This window comes from Leuciscus leuciscus, assembly GCF_965113295.1.
Source record: "Leuciscus leuciscus genome assembly, chromosome: 8".
Taxonomy (NCBI): Eukaryota; Metazoa; Chordata; class Actinopteri; order Cypriniformes; family Leuciscidae; genus Leuciscus; species Leuciscus leuciscus.
In genome coordinates, this window is record NC_138732.1 from 37,224,191 (window position 1) to 37,240,350 (window position 16,160).

The 16,160-nt window shown below is 39.4% G+C and overlaps 1 protein-coding gene across 5 annotated transcripts in view; it reads right to left on the bottom strand.

Moving 5' to 3' along the window:
* myot (myotilin) overlaps nt 1-16,160 on the bottom strand; it is a 59,689-nt gene that overhangs the window by 28,233 nt on the left and 15,296 nt on the right. For 2 of the 5 annotated variants that reach the window (XM_082178307.1, XM_082178306.1), the window contains exons 2-8: nt 9,300-9,352; nt 7,548-7,695; nt 5,152-5,208; nt 4,918-5,059; nt 4,398-4,421; nt 4,164-4,283; nt 3,234-3,390 (exon numbers count right to left, since the gene is read on the bottom strand). In XM_082178307.1, the coding sequence (XP_082034433.1) occupies nt 3,234-3,390; nt 4,164-4,283; nt 4,398-4,421; nt 4,918-5,059; nt 5,152-5,208; nt 7,548-7,695; nt 9,300-9,352 (701 nt within the window). Of the gene's footprint in view, nt 1-3,233; nt 3,391-4,163; nt 4,284-4,397; nt 4,422-4,917; nt 5,060-5,151; nt 5,209-7,547; nt 7,696-9,299; nt 9,353-9,664; nt 9,803-12,139; nt 12,442-16,160 lie in introns of those variants that run through there. The other 3 variants (XM_082178308.1, XM_082178309.1, XM_082178310.1) reach the window with 3 other exon arrangements.

Consider the following 16,160-nt stretch of genomic DNA (forward strand, 5'->3'; position numbering starts at 1 on the left):
TTCAAAGGCCTGCTTGAACAAAGGGTCGTAAAGAAATTCCCTCCAAAGGGAACAACTTCTTATTGGCTCACAACCCTCCAGAGGGTGTGACATCTTCACGCTTTAAAAAATTACTGATCACAAGATCACCTCTCTTAGTCTTTTAGTCTCTTAATCTTTTAGTTCCTTTCTGAAATCCTGATGTGAAGCTGATGCTGAACGACAAGTTCCCTTTCGAAAAGGTACGAGACACTGCGTCAGAACGCTATGGGGAACACCTCCGCGTGTACTGGTGTCTGAAATGCTTATCTAATCACGGCAATCCTATTGGCCGGCGACAGCCTATGACATCATCACCAGTGCGACCCGGATGTCTATAAGGGGAGCCTGGAGATCATGTCAACAACTTTTTCGTCTTCAGGGACTGTTTTGTTTGTATGCTTCAACCTGAAAACTTCAAAAAGGTAATCATGGCTTGTGAAAAACGCTTCAGGAAGTGTGTGCATCCATGTCTAAGATATTGACACTTGATGACACACAACTTGTGTGTTTATTGTTTGGGCTCAGAGCATGCACGATCAGTTCCAGAGGGATCTCTGTGATTTTTTTCCCCTGAGAAAACTCCACTCTCGTCTGCTCTCTTCTCGAGGGAAGAGGGACAGAGATCTGTACCAGGCGATTCAGGTCCCGCTCACGCTGAGGCAGAGCAGAGACTGGAATTGTGTCTTTTTTTCAGAAGGCGCTCGATGAGGAGGTGGAGAGAGTTGTTAATCCAAGATGAGGATGTGTTGTTACTAACATCTCTCACCCCAAGCGCTTCTTGCATCAGCCTGAGGCTCGACCTATTATGATTTATTCCTTCAATTTGGAACCCTTCTGTAGGCCTGGCGTCGGGTTTGGTAGTAAGTGTGCTCTTTCGTGCTCTTTCCGTGATAGGCCTCCATTTTGTGAATGTAGTTTAGGCCCTTGCTTTATGGGCAGCAGGTTGAGCTCTGTAGGTCTTCTCCCTTTACGTGAGTTTTTAGTAAGGTTGAATAATAGGCCACGGTTCCCTGTTAGTAAGTATTAAGAGGGTGTTAAATATGATTTTCATAGGATGGTGAAATTAGGGCCCTGAAGTTCCCATATATAGGTAGGCTATGCATACCCTTCCCATTGGCCTCCTCTTATGTTAGAGTTGTCAGGCTTATATAATGGGTAGTGCCAATCTGTAGTAGGGAATAGGTTGGCTGTATGGAAAATACAGTGAGGCCACCGTTCATCCGAGCACCAAATAGAAATTTTTTGTTTGAGATGGCTTCCTCCCTATCGGGAGTTATTCTACTGAGGCCACCGCTCTGTCAAGCTCCAGATATAACTACAAAGTAAAGCGTTGGCCCTCTTCAGGCCACCTTGATAGCCACCTTATACTAGAGCAGCAGTTCTCCTCTCACTTTAGAAAGTCGTTGAGATTATAGCTCTGAACTTCAGTCACTTCATATTCGTGTGTCGGCCCTCACGGGGCCACCTCGATTTCTGGCTTAGGCTTAGTAACGAGGAAATTGGTGGCGGTTTGCTAAGCATTCTCGCCCCGAGCCTCTCAGTATCTGAGTGAAGGCTCCTTAGAGTTAGAGTATATCAGGATCATTTATTCCTGTAAATCTAGTTGTTCCTAGTACTGGCCTCCTCTTACTACAAGAGTCGGATGCCTCCACAAGTGAAGCAAAATATATTAGAGACTCTGTTTAAGAAACAGACAGGTTGTTGGCAAGACTAGGTCATTAAATTAGACCAGGTCAGCCTCCCTAGTGGCATGTGGGGTTGACTTCATGTCCCCCTCAGTAAGGGACTGGACGGGACTCCTTTGGACCCCCTGCTCATATTCCCTTAAAGGAACCCCCCAGTCAGGCTGTGGTATCCATGCCCTTGAGCTGGCTCTGGGTCAAGTCCTTCGTGTGAAAGCAAAAGTAACGTCCTCGCTTAACATCAAGCTCAGGCAGTGGCCATAGGGAATATTGTCACTGACGTCAGAATGTCAATGGCTTTCGGGTATGTGACCCGAAGGGGGAGCGTTTTTGGCATTTCAGTGAAACTGCCGTTTTTTGACGTTTTTTGTCACAGCCATAATTTGGCATGCACTCCCCTCAGCATGGCAGCGTGGGTAGATCGTTCCCCATAGTGTTCTGACGCAGTGCGAGTTCCCTTTCGAAAGGGAACGTCTCAGGTTACGACTGTAACCTATGTTCCCTGAGAACAGGGAACGAGACACTGCGTCTTTCCGCCATTCCTCGGGGATGCCTGCTGAACAGTGCCCTCAGACGATAAGTTGTTGACATGTTCTCCAGACTCCACTTATATACTTCCGGGTCGCACTAGTGATGATGTCATAGGCTGTCACCGGCCAAAAGGATTGCCGTGATTAGATGAGCGTTTCAGACAGCGGTTCACGTGGAGGCGTTCCCCATAGCGTTCTGACGCAGTGTCTCGTTCCCTGTTCTCAGGGAACATAGGTTACATTCGTAACCTGAGGCGTTTCCTAAGGACCCCCAAGCTTGTGCCAGGCTGCGGCCTTGTCTTTCCATTCACCAAAGATCCTCTCACTCCCACTGGTTCTCTCTTATCAAGAGGTTCTCTCTCATCAAGACAACATCAGCAAAGGTCAACTGGAGCCTCAACAAATTGCATCAGGACAGTTTAATTCAAATGGGCGAGAAATGCAAGTATCAAACTTAGTCTCATTATTTGATACATTAAGTATCCTTGCCCCTTTTAAAAGAATGGCGTGTAAGAACTAAACTGATGGTTTGCTCAAGGCTGTTGATCTGCTGAATTTCAAACAATGCTATAACTTTTTGCTTTCCCATATTCTGCTTCAGCTCTCTTTCCCTTGGTAAACTGTTTGTATGTATGTGTATGTTAGAGTAGTTTAAATATTTAGTCTAGTTAATAAAGTCTTGTTCATGACACACATAAAGTTGTCCGTGTCTCAAGCTCATTTACTGGAGTCCCTAATCATAGATTTTGACTACAGGCTCTGAATAGTACTGTACAGTAAGAAAGACATTTCCCATACCCCGGAAATGTACATTTCTTAGAATTAATAAACAATTAACACTGAGAGTTCATGGCACAAACAGGTTAATTGATTGTAATATTAATTTTCCTATATTAAGTCAAATCTATTAACTGATCCAAATATTCATTTGGATAAATGTATACATTCAGCTAAATATTCAGCTAATTTGCTACACCTCAGATGCTGGAAAAAATCCTACCGTGCAGCAGGGGTGGCAGTCTCTTCCTCAGAACTGTCAGGCCATTCTGGAGGAGGAATTAGTGTTTCTTGTAGTAACAAGGGATGCTCATCTTGCTCTAGTCCAGCTGAGCTTATAGAGGAAGGCTCATCCTCATCTCCCAAAACCTCCTCTAGGTCTTGAAAGAACACAAATATATTATTAAAGGATTAGTTCACTTCAAAATGAAAATTCTTTCGGCATTTACTCAAGTTGTTCCAAACCTGTATGAGTTTCTTTCTTCTACTAAACACAAAGGAATATATTTTGAAGAATGTGGGTAACCAAACAGTTGATGGGCTCCATTGACGTCCATAGTATTGTTTTCCTACTATGGAAGTCAATGGGGTCCATCAACTGTCTGGTTACTGACATTCTACAAAATATCATCCGTTGTGTTCAGCAGAAGAAAGAAACTCATACAGGTTTGGAACAATTTGAGGGTGAGTAAATGAAAAGTGAACTATTCCTTTAAACATTGAATGTAGTATGTTTCTTCACTTGTCGTTTTAGATAAATAGATCAATTATATACATATGGATCAGTAAAATAGATCAATTCATTAGGAGGCCCAAATGGAATCTGCTGCCTTGTTTTTCTGCAGAATTCCATGGAATGGATTTAAACTTGGTACAATGTATTAAACAGTGTGGAGAGGAATGTAGAATTTAATGAATAACAGAGGTTCAGATTGTGTGGGACCATCGGGATACATGGGCTTTTGTGTTTGTTTTGTATACAGGAGTCATCATCATGTTGTGTCAAGAAAATTAAGCAGTGTGTTTTTATTTTTGTGTTTTTCCATTCATGTGTTATAATGTACTTCTGTAAAATAATAATATAATTATACATACATCATACATTCATTTAGATTTATTTGTAAGCATGCATTGAATCAAACAATCAAGTTACCTGTGTATATTTCAAGCATGGCACTACATGTTGCTGTTCCAAACTGATTCGATGCTGTGCATTTAAATATTCCAGAATCTTCTGGATAAGCCTCTGTGATCACCAGGGTGCACAATTCCTCTGCAATAAAACAAACATATTCGTCAGGCTTTTAACTCTTGTTTGTTTATCTCTCAAAAGATGAATAAGTCCATCCATTTATGCACTATCCATTTGAGAGATATGTCTACTCACCAGGAACAGAAGCTGAACTTGCCTCTGACAAGGACAAAAATAAAATAAGAAACAGTTTTAGTTTATTGACTTGTATGGAAGGTGATTTATACCTATTATTATCTTTAAAGCAATAGTTCAAATGACATTTTTTGAAAAATTAAACCTATATGCTGGTATTTTCCATCCTTTGTATTCAGGTTAAAAATAGTGCACAAATGCCAAAGTGGCACTGATACCAAAACATTTTTTGTGTGCATATTTTTTAATAGTGAATGCAAAAAAACAAACAAAAAAACACCAAAATTTTGGTCTTCACACAAAGCTACCGTACTTGGAGTATAGTATGTCATATGGACTACTTTTATGGTGTTTTTTTCTTTTCTTTTCTTTTTAGAGCTTCCCAGACATGGTCACTATGATTTGTTATTATATGAAAAGAGCTGTGTAAAGATTACTTTCATTGACCGCATTTTCATTTTGGGGTGAGCTATTCCTTTAAACAGAGAACATGTAAAATAATGCTACATTTTCCACTCACTCTTTCTAAGAATACGGAAGTCTGCCGAATCAAGGATTTGCTCATTCTCTCTGAACCAGGAGATCTGCAGTGGAGGAGTTCCTCTGATCCTGCACTCCAGAACCACCAGCTGCCCCTTCACGGTGCTCACGTCATGGAGACGCTGTCAGGACACAACCACATCAGAGCTCACAGCGTCAAATCACAACCAGAGACTGATCCAGTCAACTTCAGGTTTATGTTATTGTTTATTACCTTGACATATGTTGGAGAAACTCCAGCATTTCCTGAACCATGATTTGTGTTCTGAACCTGAAACATGACAAAAACACAGATCAACAATCTGTTTAGGCTGGAAGTATGGTTATTTATATATATATATAAATGCATAACACACTATCATGTTTAAAGGCCCACTGAAGTGCCTTAAACGCGCAGCTTTGTATGGTGTGTTGACGTAATTTCCACTGAAACAGGAAGCTAAGGTGGGACATATTGAATGGCTCCTCCCCTTTTTCAAACAGCCAATAGCATTTAGTTTACCTCACAGACTGCAAGTCGTACTTGACAGCACCATGGAAGCGAATCCGAGCGCGTCGGATTCAATAGTAGAGGAATAAATTCGAGCCATTTCATTCTTAACCAACGTACAGTTGGAAAACGGAATAAAACGCGAACGTTTGAGCAACCGAACTCACATCTCCAACCCGTATCGCTCCGTGAAGTGTCAACTCTCGCTTTGGCCAGGTGGTATTTATAGCATAGGGGGCGGAGCTTTAGATTCTAGAGAGCATTTGATTGGACAGAAGATGTGATGAGAAGCTGAAGTTCGCGGTGATGTCATAAAAATCCTTATGTGAGAGACTTAAGTTTTGAATGCTTATATTTCCTAAATGCAAGCACACCAGCTTATTCATAACCTCAAGGCCAACATATTCATACTAAAAGCTAAAAAAAATAAAAAAAAAAGATTGCCTGTCTTGTCCTGCCCTGCTTTAACGGCTAATGTGGCCCACTACTCATTGTGCTTTGGCCGAGTAAAAATGGTGGACGCCAATGCGTGTGAGACCGTCAGTGCTTTAGCACTTTTTAAAAATGTACATTTCTAAGTTTAATGCTTGAATATGGAAACTTGTAAGAAAAGAAAAAAACTATTATAGTTTGCAAAACTCAGTTTAGTTCTAACCTGCTCCAACACACATACCTGTAGTTTTCAAATGAGGGCACGTTTCCACGATAACAATGCTTAAAACGGAGAAGTTTTTCCTTGAGTTATCCACGTACAGACAACACCATTGTCAAAACGATCACCATTCACATAGAACCGCGAAAATGATTAAAAGCGATGTATTCTGTAAACACTATAGACTGAACACGTAATAAGCATTTGCATGACGTCATCGTCTTCAGATATTCACATTTTTGTTGTTTACACGGAAACTGGTTTCAAAAATGTGCACTCTGAAACCTGTTTTCAAAAGTTTGCGTTTTCAGGCACCCAAAACGCCACTGTCGTGTAAATGAACGGCAAAAACACATAAAAGGTTTTATGTTTTTAGTTGAAAACGGTGTTGAGTAAACAGCCCTTAAGACTGAATGACTTGATTAGCTGGATCAGGTGTATTTGATTAGGGATGACGCTAAACTCTGCAGGGCTGTGGCCCTCCAGGAACTGTCCATTTACATGGCATGTTTTTATTTTATTTTATGTGTTTTGGCCTTTCATTTACAAGACAGCGGCATTTTGGAGGCCTGAAAACACAAAATTTTGAAAACGGGTTTCAAAGTGCACGTTTTTTAAATGATACCGTTATTGTCTCCATGTAAACTACAAAAACATGGATTTGTGGAAACTGTTACATAATTAGCATGTGTGTTCAGTTTATAGGCATGTAGTTTCCTGACAAAATTACATCGCCAACTACTGGCCTGACAGCAGAATGCAGCTTTTTAATTGTTTTTGCAGATCCGTGTGAACAGAGATCATTTTGACTACGTTTTAACCTGTACGTGAAAAACTTTTACGTTTTTTTACATCAGTGTCCTGTAAACGACGTGCCCTTAGTTTGTGTCTAAACGAGGACGTTATCTGTCGTGTTAATGATGATAGGATGCATGTAACTATGCGACAAAATGGTTTGTGGTTCCAAGATGTAATTTTATGACGTGGTAATAGGATACGTCATAACATACTCTTCTGCTACAAATGAAAAATTTACTTTTTCTTCATGAAAAGAATACTTGAATAATAATCATATTAAAAATAAATAAAGCAGGCAAAATGGGATTCAGAACCAGGTTAGATTTTTTTTTAGCTTTGCAGGACAGTGGACATATTCAAAACCTCAGCTGCCTTTCTCTGGCACAGGGGAAAGTCAAATCAAACGTTTAGTGCAGCATTAGCAAGCAAGCAATTCATTTATAAATCACAAAGCACAACATACAAGAGCAAACCCTGAGAAGGATGGTTTCTGTGAAGATTAAAGAAAGCTAATAATTTTCAGATTAAAGAAGTCGATCCAAAAATGGCAGATTGGTTCAAGTCAACTGTCCACAGTCCTTGACAAACTGTTAAGGCTTCACTTCATTCAAGTTCAACTCTGATTACCTATAAAAAACAGAAATTATTTGATCTATATTTATGTTCTTACCAGTTGAGGACTGATGCAGAGAGGCTGTACTAAAGTGGAGTGTCTCTGCTGAAGCACTGTTGAGGAAGATGATGATGAAGAGGAGGAGGATGTTTCACGGGAACATGATGATATAGTTAGGGACATAGTTGAGGTTTTTTTCGGAACCCTGAAGAGTTAGAAAATAGCGTCGTAAAGTTTATGACAAAACAAGTATGACACACATTAAAGCTTTAAGATAGAGAAATCTACAGAACTAATTGTTAAAGTCCTCCTGTAGTCAATAATTGTATCACTTAAAACTAATCTTTCATCACCAAAATTACATATTTAAACGTTTTTTTTTCCTGTGACAAAATTTCTTCATGCCTTAAAGTAGCTTTCTGTAACTCGACACCCTTGCTTCATTTAGTACAAGTGGATCTATGAATATGCTAATTAGCCCCGCCTCCATTTATTCACTCCAGCTCACAGATTCACTCAGTCAACTTACTGAGGTAAAAACGCTGCACAATGGGATCGCTCCTTACAACGTCGGTAATTAATATGATTAGCCTTTTGCTTGACTATGTTATAAAACAGCTAATAGTGTTTGCTAATGTTACATGAATCATGTTCCCGTTCACCATCTCAGAGTCAGACCGCTGCCTCAGTATCCTTAGAAACGCTTTGAACAACTCAGAACGGAGAAAGGTATATAGTTCATTATACATCATATACCCGCTATATTGCTAAATCTACCTGATTTTTCATATCAACAGAAAAATATAGCAGGATGACCTGGCATCTCTTGAGACTCCCCTGCTTCAGAGCAGTTAACGATATGCTAAAGCCCGCTAGGACGTACGTGATTGGTTACAAGGTAGTTTGTGATGTCAGAAACACCAGCAATTTCAAACGCGAACGATTTCAGCGATCACTGCAGTTTTAAAGAGAAAATACTCCGAAATGTTATTGACTTATAAATTTGCACATGGTTTGTCTTCAAGCATATTTAAAACGCCACATAGACATATAAACAACGTTAAAAACTTGATTTTCATCACAGAGGGCACAGAGGGACTTTACTCAAATTTATAATAAATGACATTGCATTGTGAGGACCAATTGACTGATTAATATGAATTAACTACATGTACTTATAGGTTTATAGGATTAGGGTTTGATTTAGGATTAGCGGCATGTAAATATGTAACGTGTAACAAGGACACATTAAAATAAAATGTTACCAGTATTTTTTAAAGGTGCAATGCGCAAGTCTCTGAGTTTTTGCAGAACTATGCCCCCTCAGGCGACAAGCGAAACTGCAACCAGACATAGCCAGGTGAGCGTGAACGCGCATGACGTCACGCCCAGTCTCAAATTCCGTCCCGAATCCCTCTTATTTATTTTACTGTACAGGATTATAGAGGCAATCGCAGTGATCAGAGAAGGGCTCATTCAGCCCATCAGGCAATTGTTTAAGCATGTATGGGTTAGAAAAACGGGTATTTTTAACATGAAATGTTGCGCGTTGCACCTTTAAGTCTTTCTAGTTGCTAAATGCAAGGGACACACTGAAACTACTTCTGGTGCTATGAAACCTTGAATACTTGTTCATTGTAACTGCATGAAAAAGGTAACCTGCACAGTTTCATTTTTTTCAGAAGAAAGCAAGCCTGACAGGTTTTAAATGTGAGTAAATATAGACAGAGTTGACATTTTTTGGGTTAGGGTTAGAGCATGATCATAGAGCATCTTTAAAGAGCATGTTTTTATCTGTCGGTCTCTTACTGTGCCATGTTTCCAGTATCTCCAGCGCGTGTTGATGAGCCCAGTAGGAGACACTTGAAAATTCAAGAAAAGAGAAATACTGAGTTAATCAGGGCATGAAGGGTTTATTATGTTTATTAGTATACATACATTTGTTGAAAGGAAGATTTTATCTTAACACACAATTACAATTTGCACTAGTGGTGGAGAAAGTTGCACTAGTGTTCTTGAGAAAGACTCACATATCACCTTTAATCCACATCCAATACACAAAATCCTGTGGCATAAAGTAGACCCTACACAACAATAGCAAGAAGGGTCATCCTGTAGTGTGCATGGTGTAAAGTTGCAAATGAGCACGACTAAAAAAAACAACAAAAAAACACCTTTGTTTGAGAAAAATCTTTCTCTCTTTTCTGCACGCTCAATGTCTTCACACTTCAAAGTACGCTTAAGCAAGTTTGGTAAACAGATCGTTGACTTTATCCTTTGCAATGCTCTGAGCCTAACCCCTTTACTGTCATTTCACTGGTACTCAATAGAGTGAAGCAACGAAACCTGAGCAGCTCCTGGGCTAATTTTGTTGTGCCTTCTGTGTGTTGCATTTAGAAACACATGGTGAAGGATAAATCTTTCACCCTGGTTTGGATTTGAAAGTGCCATCTCACTCAAAAATGCTTGTTGGTCTAAGTTAATAAAATTATGACACACATTTCCACACAGTTGAATAGATTGATTCAAACTTAAACTAGTGTTGTTGTACTGACGTGTAAAATTTATCTTAATTCAATGAGATCACACCAATTTCATTTGACGTTTTCTGTGAGCGTTATGGCTTATTGAGTACAGCATCTTTGTATTGTATGTATTCTATCACCCTACAATCCATCATGCTCTTTAAGATCACAAAACTCTGGGCTTCTGGTTGTACCTTTGGTATCTAAGACCACTAAAGGAGGGAGAGCGTTTTCGCATTTGGCTCCTGAATAGCCTTCCTGATAATGTTTTGGACTCAGACTCGCTCTCCCAGTTTAAATCTAGATTAATGACACATCTCTTTAGCCAATCATTCACATAATGCATCTCATAACCCTGTACTCCGTTTATATCAAATCAAAAGCACATGATTATCTTAGCTTGAAATGTTATGAACAGCAGCTACTCTAATTTCTTTCCATTTGCTTTCTGTTTTATCTCGGGATGCCCATTCTGAGATAACTGGAGAGTGTCAACTCCAGTTTTTGATCTAGCCTCTTACAAAAACCTTTACATGCCCAACATGTTGGACGACTCCAACTCCTGAATCAACAGACACCAATGAAAACTTTTCTATATTGTGATCATTATGTTCACAACTTAATATATGATGTTAACTTACTGTGATTTGTATACATTTCTGAAATTCATTAGTCACCTCTGATAACAGGTCACTCTAAATTGTAATGTGGACTCATGCATTTTCTGTAAAGCTGCTTTAGACCGATATCTATTGTGAAAAGCGAAAAACAAATAAATGTGAATTGAATTGAACTGGATTGAATGTAGCCACCCTCAGCCTAAACATAAGCTTTATTCTTCAGAACAATGGTAACCAAAAAAATAAAAAAATAAAAAAAAAATCACCAGAAACTCTTTTAAATGTCAAACATAACTGAACATTAAACATTAACAGGTCTTTCCCTTCATTCAAAACACATTAGCACTTAATTTCAAAATGTACAATCCTTATCCAGCCCTATAAAGCATACTGGGAACTAGAAATCCACTGCTCAGTTTCAGTCAATGCAATAAAAATTATTCATGCAGTCCCAATACTGTTTGTATTAAGGACTGCATGAAGTATTAAGGATTAAGTTAAATTAACATTTGACAAATTTTGTTTTATTTGGCGGAATAAAATTGAGTGCAAATGATAATTAAGCAAAAATGTAAAAAATTGTGTTGCTTTAGCTCATTTTAGTTAAGTAAACTGAGCAAACAGCTAAAAAAGGGATTTATTAAATAAATAATCAGAAAAATGTATTCTCTGTGTCAGTTTCAGGTGATACTATAAGAATTATCTTGTAATAATTATCATTATTGTTTCCACAAATTACCTTGTGAATACGATTTTTAAAGTGCTTTCATTCAAAAGTGAGGTACACCTTACAAAATAAAAGGGTCCATTTACAATAAAAAGGATTTACAGTCTGGAGGGGGGATTCCATAAGGAAATACATTCCATGGAAATTCCATAAAGAACTTTTTAGAGAAAGAACTAGTTATTTTGAAAATCGGACTGGTGCCTTAAATCACACAAAATCTAATATGCTGTTGGAGAACCTAAAATGAAACATCAAGAACTCCAAAGAACCAAATAGAAACTCCAGATCCCATACAGAAAGATAAGAACAGGGTTCTGCAAAGGGTTCTGCATTTTTTTATGTCAATTGAAGTTTCATGTTGGGATAATACAAAATATTAAATTAAATTACATTTCCTTTTGGTTGATCAAAAATATGTGGCCCTACATCAAAGATTGCATTCTAATACACTTTGTCTGCTTACTAGTTTAACCAACTGGATTATTGTTTTGCAAATATATCCTCAAAAAATAATCTGGATAGCTTTTTGAACAGTGGAGTTTAAGCACCTACAGATGTTTCAGTATCAGCACTGAAGCCAGAAATAGTTTTTGCACAACCATGTAATGTCTGTCTGTCAAACATGAGCAAATCCTCTTTGAGCAAATCAACATATATGTCTAATTACATAAATATCCATTCTGTCAAAGCAACTTATTAGCCACCTCTCATGCTAAGAAAAAACATTTCTTTGCACGTGTCCCACCAGCGTACCTACTTCACAACCTGGAGCCTTACCAGTGTATCCTGTTAGCGTGGGCTAAATTCCAGTGTGTTGACAAAACCAAGGCTAAAGGATGTTAAAAGACAAAAACCCACCTTGTTGCCCTCTTACCCTCTCAAAGAGAGTACACAGCAAATCTTTCTTGCCCCCCTCTTTGAAAGGATGTCTTCTACACGGTAAAAGAAATGGAGACAGGCACTAGACTGGGCTATTGGTAAAGATATTCATTAGCTTGACTGCAGGTTGTCTGGGTAGGTATAAGGTGCAGTAAAGTGAGGAAGTACGTGTAATCTCACGTTACAGTCTGTCCATCCGACACAGCTGACTCCACAGTAAACGGGTGAACCAAACACTTCGGTGTCAAATATAGATCACACTCATGCACTCGGCCTCAGGGATAGAAATAACATATGCAAGAAGCTCTTTTATTAATGATTGTCCAGCCCACTGTAAGGTTGATTACTTACCACTATCACCAATCATGAAAGAAAAATATAATATGATAATCAGAACCTTCAAGCCCCAGTATGATCCTCTTTTTAGCATTTAACGTGAATTCTTTGGGTGTATTCCAACCGTCCATACACCTGTACATCAGTTCACTCATTGTGCACAACCTTAGTACTACACACGTTTTTAGTCTTCAATATTGTATTTATATGTTCCTCTTATAATCCTACTGTTACACCTGCACTGGGCTCATTTCACTCTTTGCCCACTCTCCATGAACTGCAGATCATACACACCTGTTTCTCATCACTTGCTAATCAAGTACTGCACATATACTCACCGCAAACTCCCTCCCAAAAGACCCACTTTTCCCTGCACTCGCTTCTCCAAACACTCAGATCTTCATCAATCTCCCTTGAGGTTATAATCTCCCATCTTCTTCATTCCTCCTGCATCTTAATCAAGAGATTCCACTGTTGGATGGATCTCTGATCAGGTTAAGCTCAAAAACCTGTTCACTACCTGTTTCCCACTACTGTCAATAAAGATCCTGCAGCTGGGTTCAACCTCCTCCTTTGTGTGTTTGCTCCTGTACAGACGATGAAACAACTCCAGAGGTCTGGAGAAGAGCTATGTGGAGGAGCTCTGTGAACTGCGCTATTTATAGTGAGAGAGGTTCCAAATGCAGCATGAAATGGCGTATTGATCAACACGACATGGCGCTAAAACTTAAAACTACTTACCTCAAACTCATTTGCAAAATTGACATGCCAAATTGGCCTCCATTCCCAAGCCATGACCGCATCCATATTCTCCTCTTTCACTTTCTCCTCTTTTTTTCAACGCACATATAAACCACAATTGCCGAAGTGTGATTAATCTTGTCTGTTTGTTTACCAATAGCACATGCTGATGAAGTTTTATTCTTTATACTATCTTGCGTCGTAGCCTACAATACAATAGGTGTCATCATCGTAGACTCTACATACATGTTGTACCCAAGTTTATTAGATCAATGTTGTACAGTGTGATTTCTGTCAGGACCACTTTTGAGAATAATACAATTTCTTGACAATTCTTGGATTTGGCGAAAGGCTTAGGCTACAAGGGGCTCAGCAGCCATACTAGACAGTTTGAGATACATTTCTGAGGCATAAATCCCCCTACACAATAATGTAGTTCAAAGTCATTGAGTTGGGATTAACCCCTTAAAATCAACAGTTGCAGCGTACCTCAAGAGGGTAGGGAAGGCGGTTCCCTGAGCTAGTCTTCAGAGTCTGATCATGAATGAATAGATGAACTATAGAAAAAAGACTGTACTTAAATACGTAGGTTGACTCTGAAATGTATTATCAATCCCCCAAAAAACTGAGTAAGTGGTACATTAGAATGGATTAGCGAGTTCTGTTCATAACAGAGGTTGAGTCTATAGAGTGTGATGGCTCATGGTTTTCTGGGCTTGCAATATGTCGTTAGTTCATGGGCGAATATAGCATTGGAAAGCAGATGTCCATCATCCCATTCTTTTGAGCAGAGGAAAAGGGATGGTAGAAGATGCTGTTGTGGCTGCTCCGATGCGGAAGGAGTGCGCTGTGTAGAGGTTAGAGGTTAGCTAGACCACAATATTGGCAAAGGAGATGTAGGTGATGTGTGCATCTTGTCATGATGTCTTGTCAACAGTGGCTCGTTGGGATGTGAATGAGTGCGGTAGTTCAGGTGTTGGACCATGGAAGAGAGGCAGCGCCGTCGCAGGTGGGGTGCGAGGCCCTGTGCGAACTTGAAATGCGAGGCCCTGCTCTTTGATGTGGATGCTCAATTGCGTATGAATTACAGTCACACGGACGTAGCTGTTCTAATTCTTTTGCACGCATAATCTCGCTGCAATACGTTTTTATCAAGTAGAATAATACAGCATAATCATGCACATAGTCTCAGCTATGACTTTTTGCTATTTATTTTAGAGGGGAAAAAAGTCAGTTCGAGAATTTTCATCGAGAATCCGCCTACCTCACCAACGTGTATCTTAACGGTCCAGTGGTAGAACTTCAGCCAAGTGTGTCAGAGGTTCTGGGTTCAAATCCGCTCTCGTATAGTTTTATTTTTCCCGTATAACGTTAGTTTTTTTTCTTCTCATCAAAACCGATTATGTTAATCAGTGGTTGTATATCAAGCAGGGACACATTTGTGTGCATTATGTTAGAGTATCCACAACGGATTGAAGCGCGCGTCCAAATGAAGACAGTGCGGTGTGTGCGCGAGCCACACGAGAAAACACTGTATCCGTGCCACTGATCGCAGCGGCAACGAGCACTTTGATTTAAAAAACACATTTCAGCGCTAGATCTTCTCTTATTTAAAAAAACGAACGAAATGAATGCTCTGCCAGTTAACTGGATATGTTTTATTTATTTGTAGAATTGTTACATTCGTGCCGCGAGCAGTGGCGGTTCTAGACCATTTCAACTTGGGGGGGGGGGGGGGCAAGCTGGGGGCAGTTGTACTGTTAGAGGGGCCAGTTTAGACCTTATTGTTGTCATATCATTTTCTGCACTGCACTATAGGCATTATCAGGCAAAATACCATGTTTACAATCATTCAACAATGTGCATTTCCATTATATTTTTTAGATTTGCATTACATATTCAGAATCAGTCACATTAACTGTATTCTACGATTTTTGTGGGGGTTTTTTTGCAAAAAGATCAGCAAATTCATCTAGATTTAAGGCCTTTGCCCTCCTTGACTCAATACTTAGTTCACCTAAATTGCTTAATCTGTCATCTGACATTGTGGATCTGAGATAGGTTTTCACCAGCTTTAGTGCATACAATATAATATACAATTAAATTATGCCTATTTTAAATGTATTGTGCAGGCTAGGTATAAAAAATATAGGAAAAACCATGATAATATGAAACGCTTCAAAACAGAGCGCACAAAGCGCGTATGCGCATCGCGGGTGCAGATGGTGCAGCGCTGCGCTGCACAACGTGTGCATTTAAAAGTTCACGGCACAAAGCGAAGAAATGTCGAGCGCACAAATCCTAGTGTAGCCTATATCTGTCCAACAGTTTATTGATAATTTGTTTCTTCACATAGTGAAGTTTTAAATTCCAGTTATTGTGCGTATTGTGCATCTCGGGAACCAAGCATCTTAGATGGAATTTAATTCCTTATTCTAGTGCTTTAATGGATGAAGGCTGCAATTTTTTAGACCCAAAACAATGGACGATGAAGGCCCATACTGTAGGGATTGTAACTGGAACAGAAGAAACTGCATGTGCAACACAGAATGAAGAATAGTAAGACCAGGCAAAATCATAGGTTTTAATGTGTATTTTCCAGTCCTAATCTCATGAATTGATTAGCTGAGGAGATCAGGTGCTCTAGAGAGTCATTGAGGACAGTTAGTCTGAAGGGAGGGCAGCAGAGGCTTGTTGGGGAAGCACCTGGGCCTAACCATCTGAATTCCTGGAAATTTAATCAAAATGTATTATCTAATGTATTACACTGTCCGTCCATTGACAGCTATGCAACTACCACTTTGACACTTCAAAAAGTTCATGAAGAGATTGTAAAACTAAT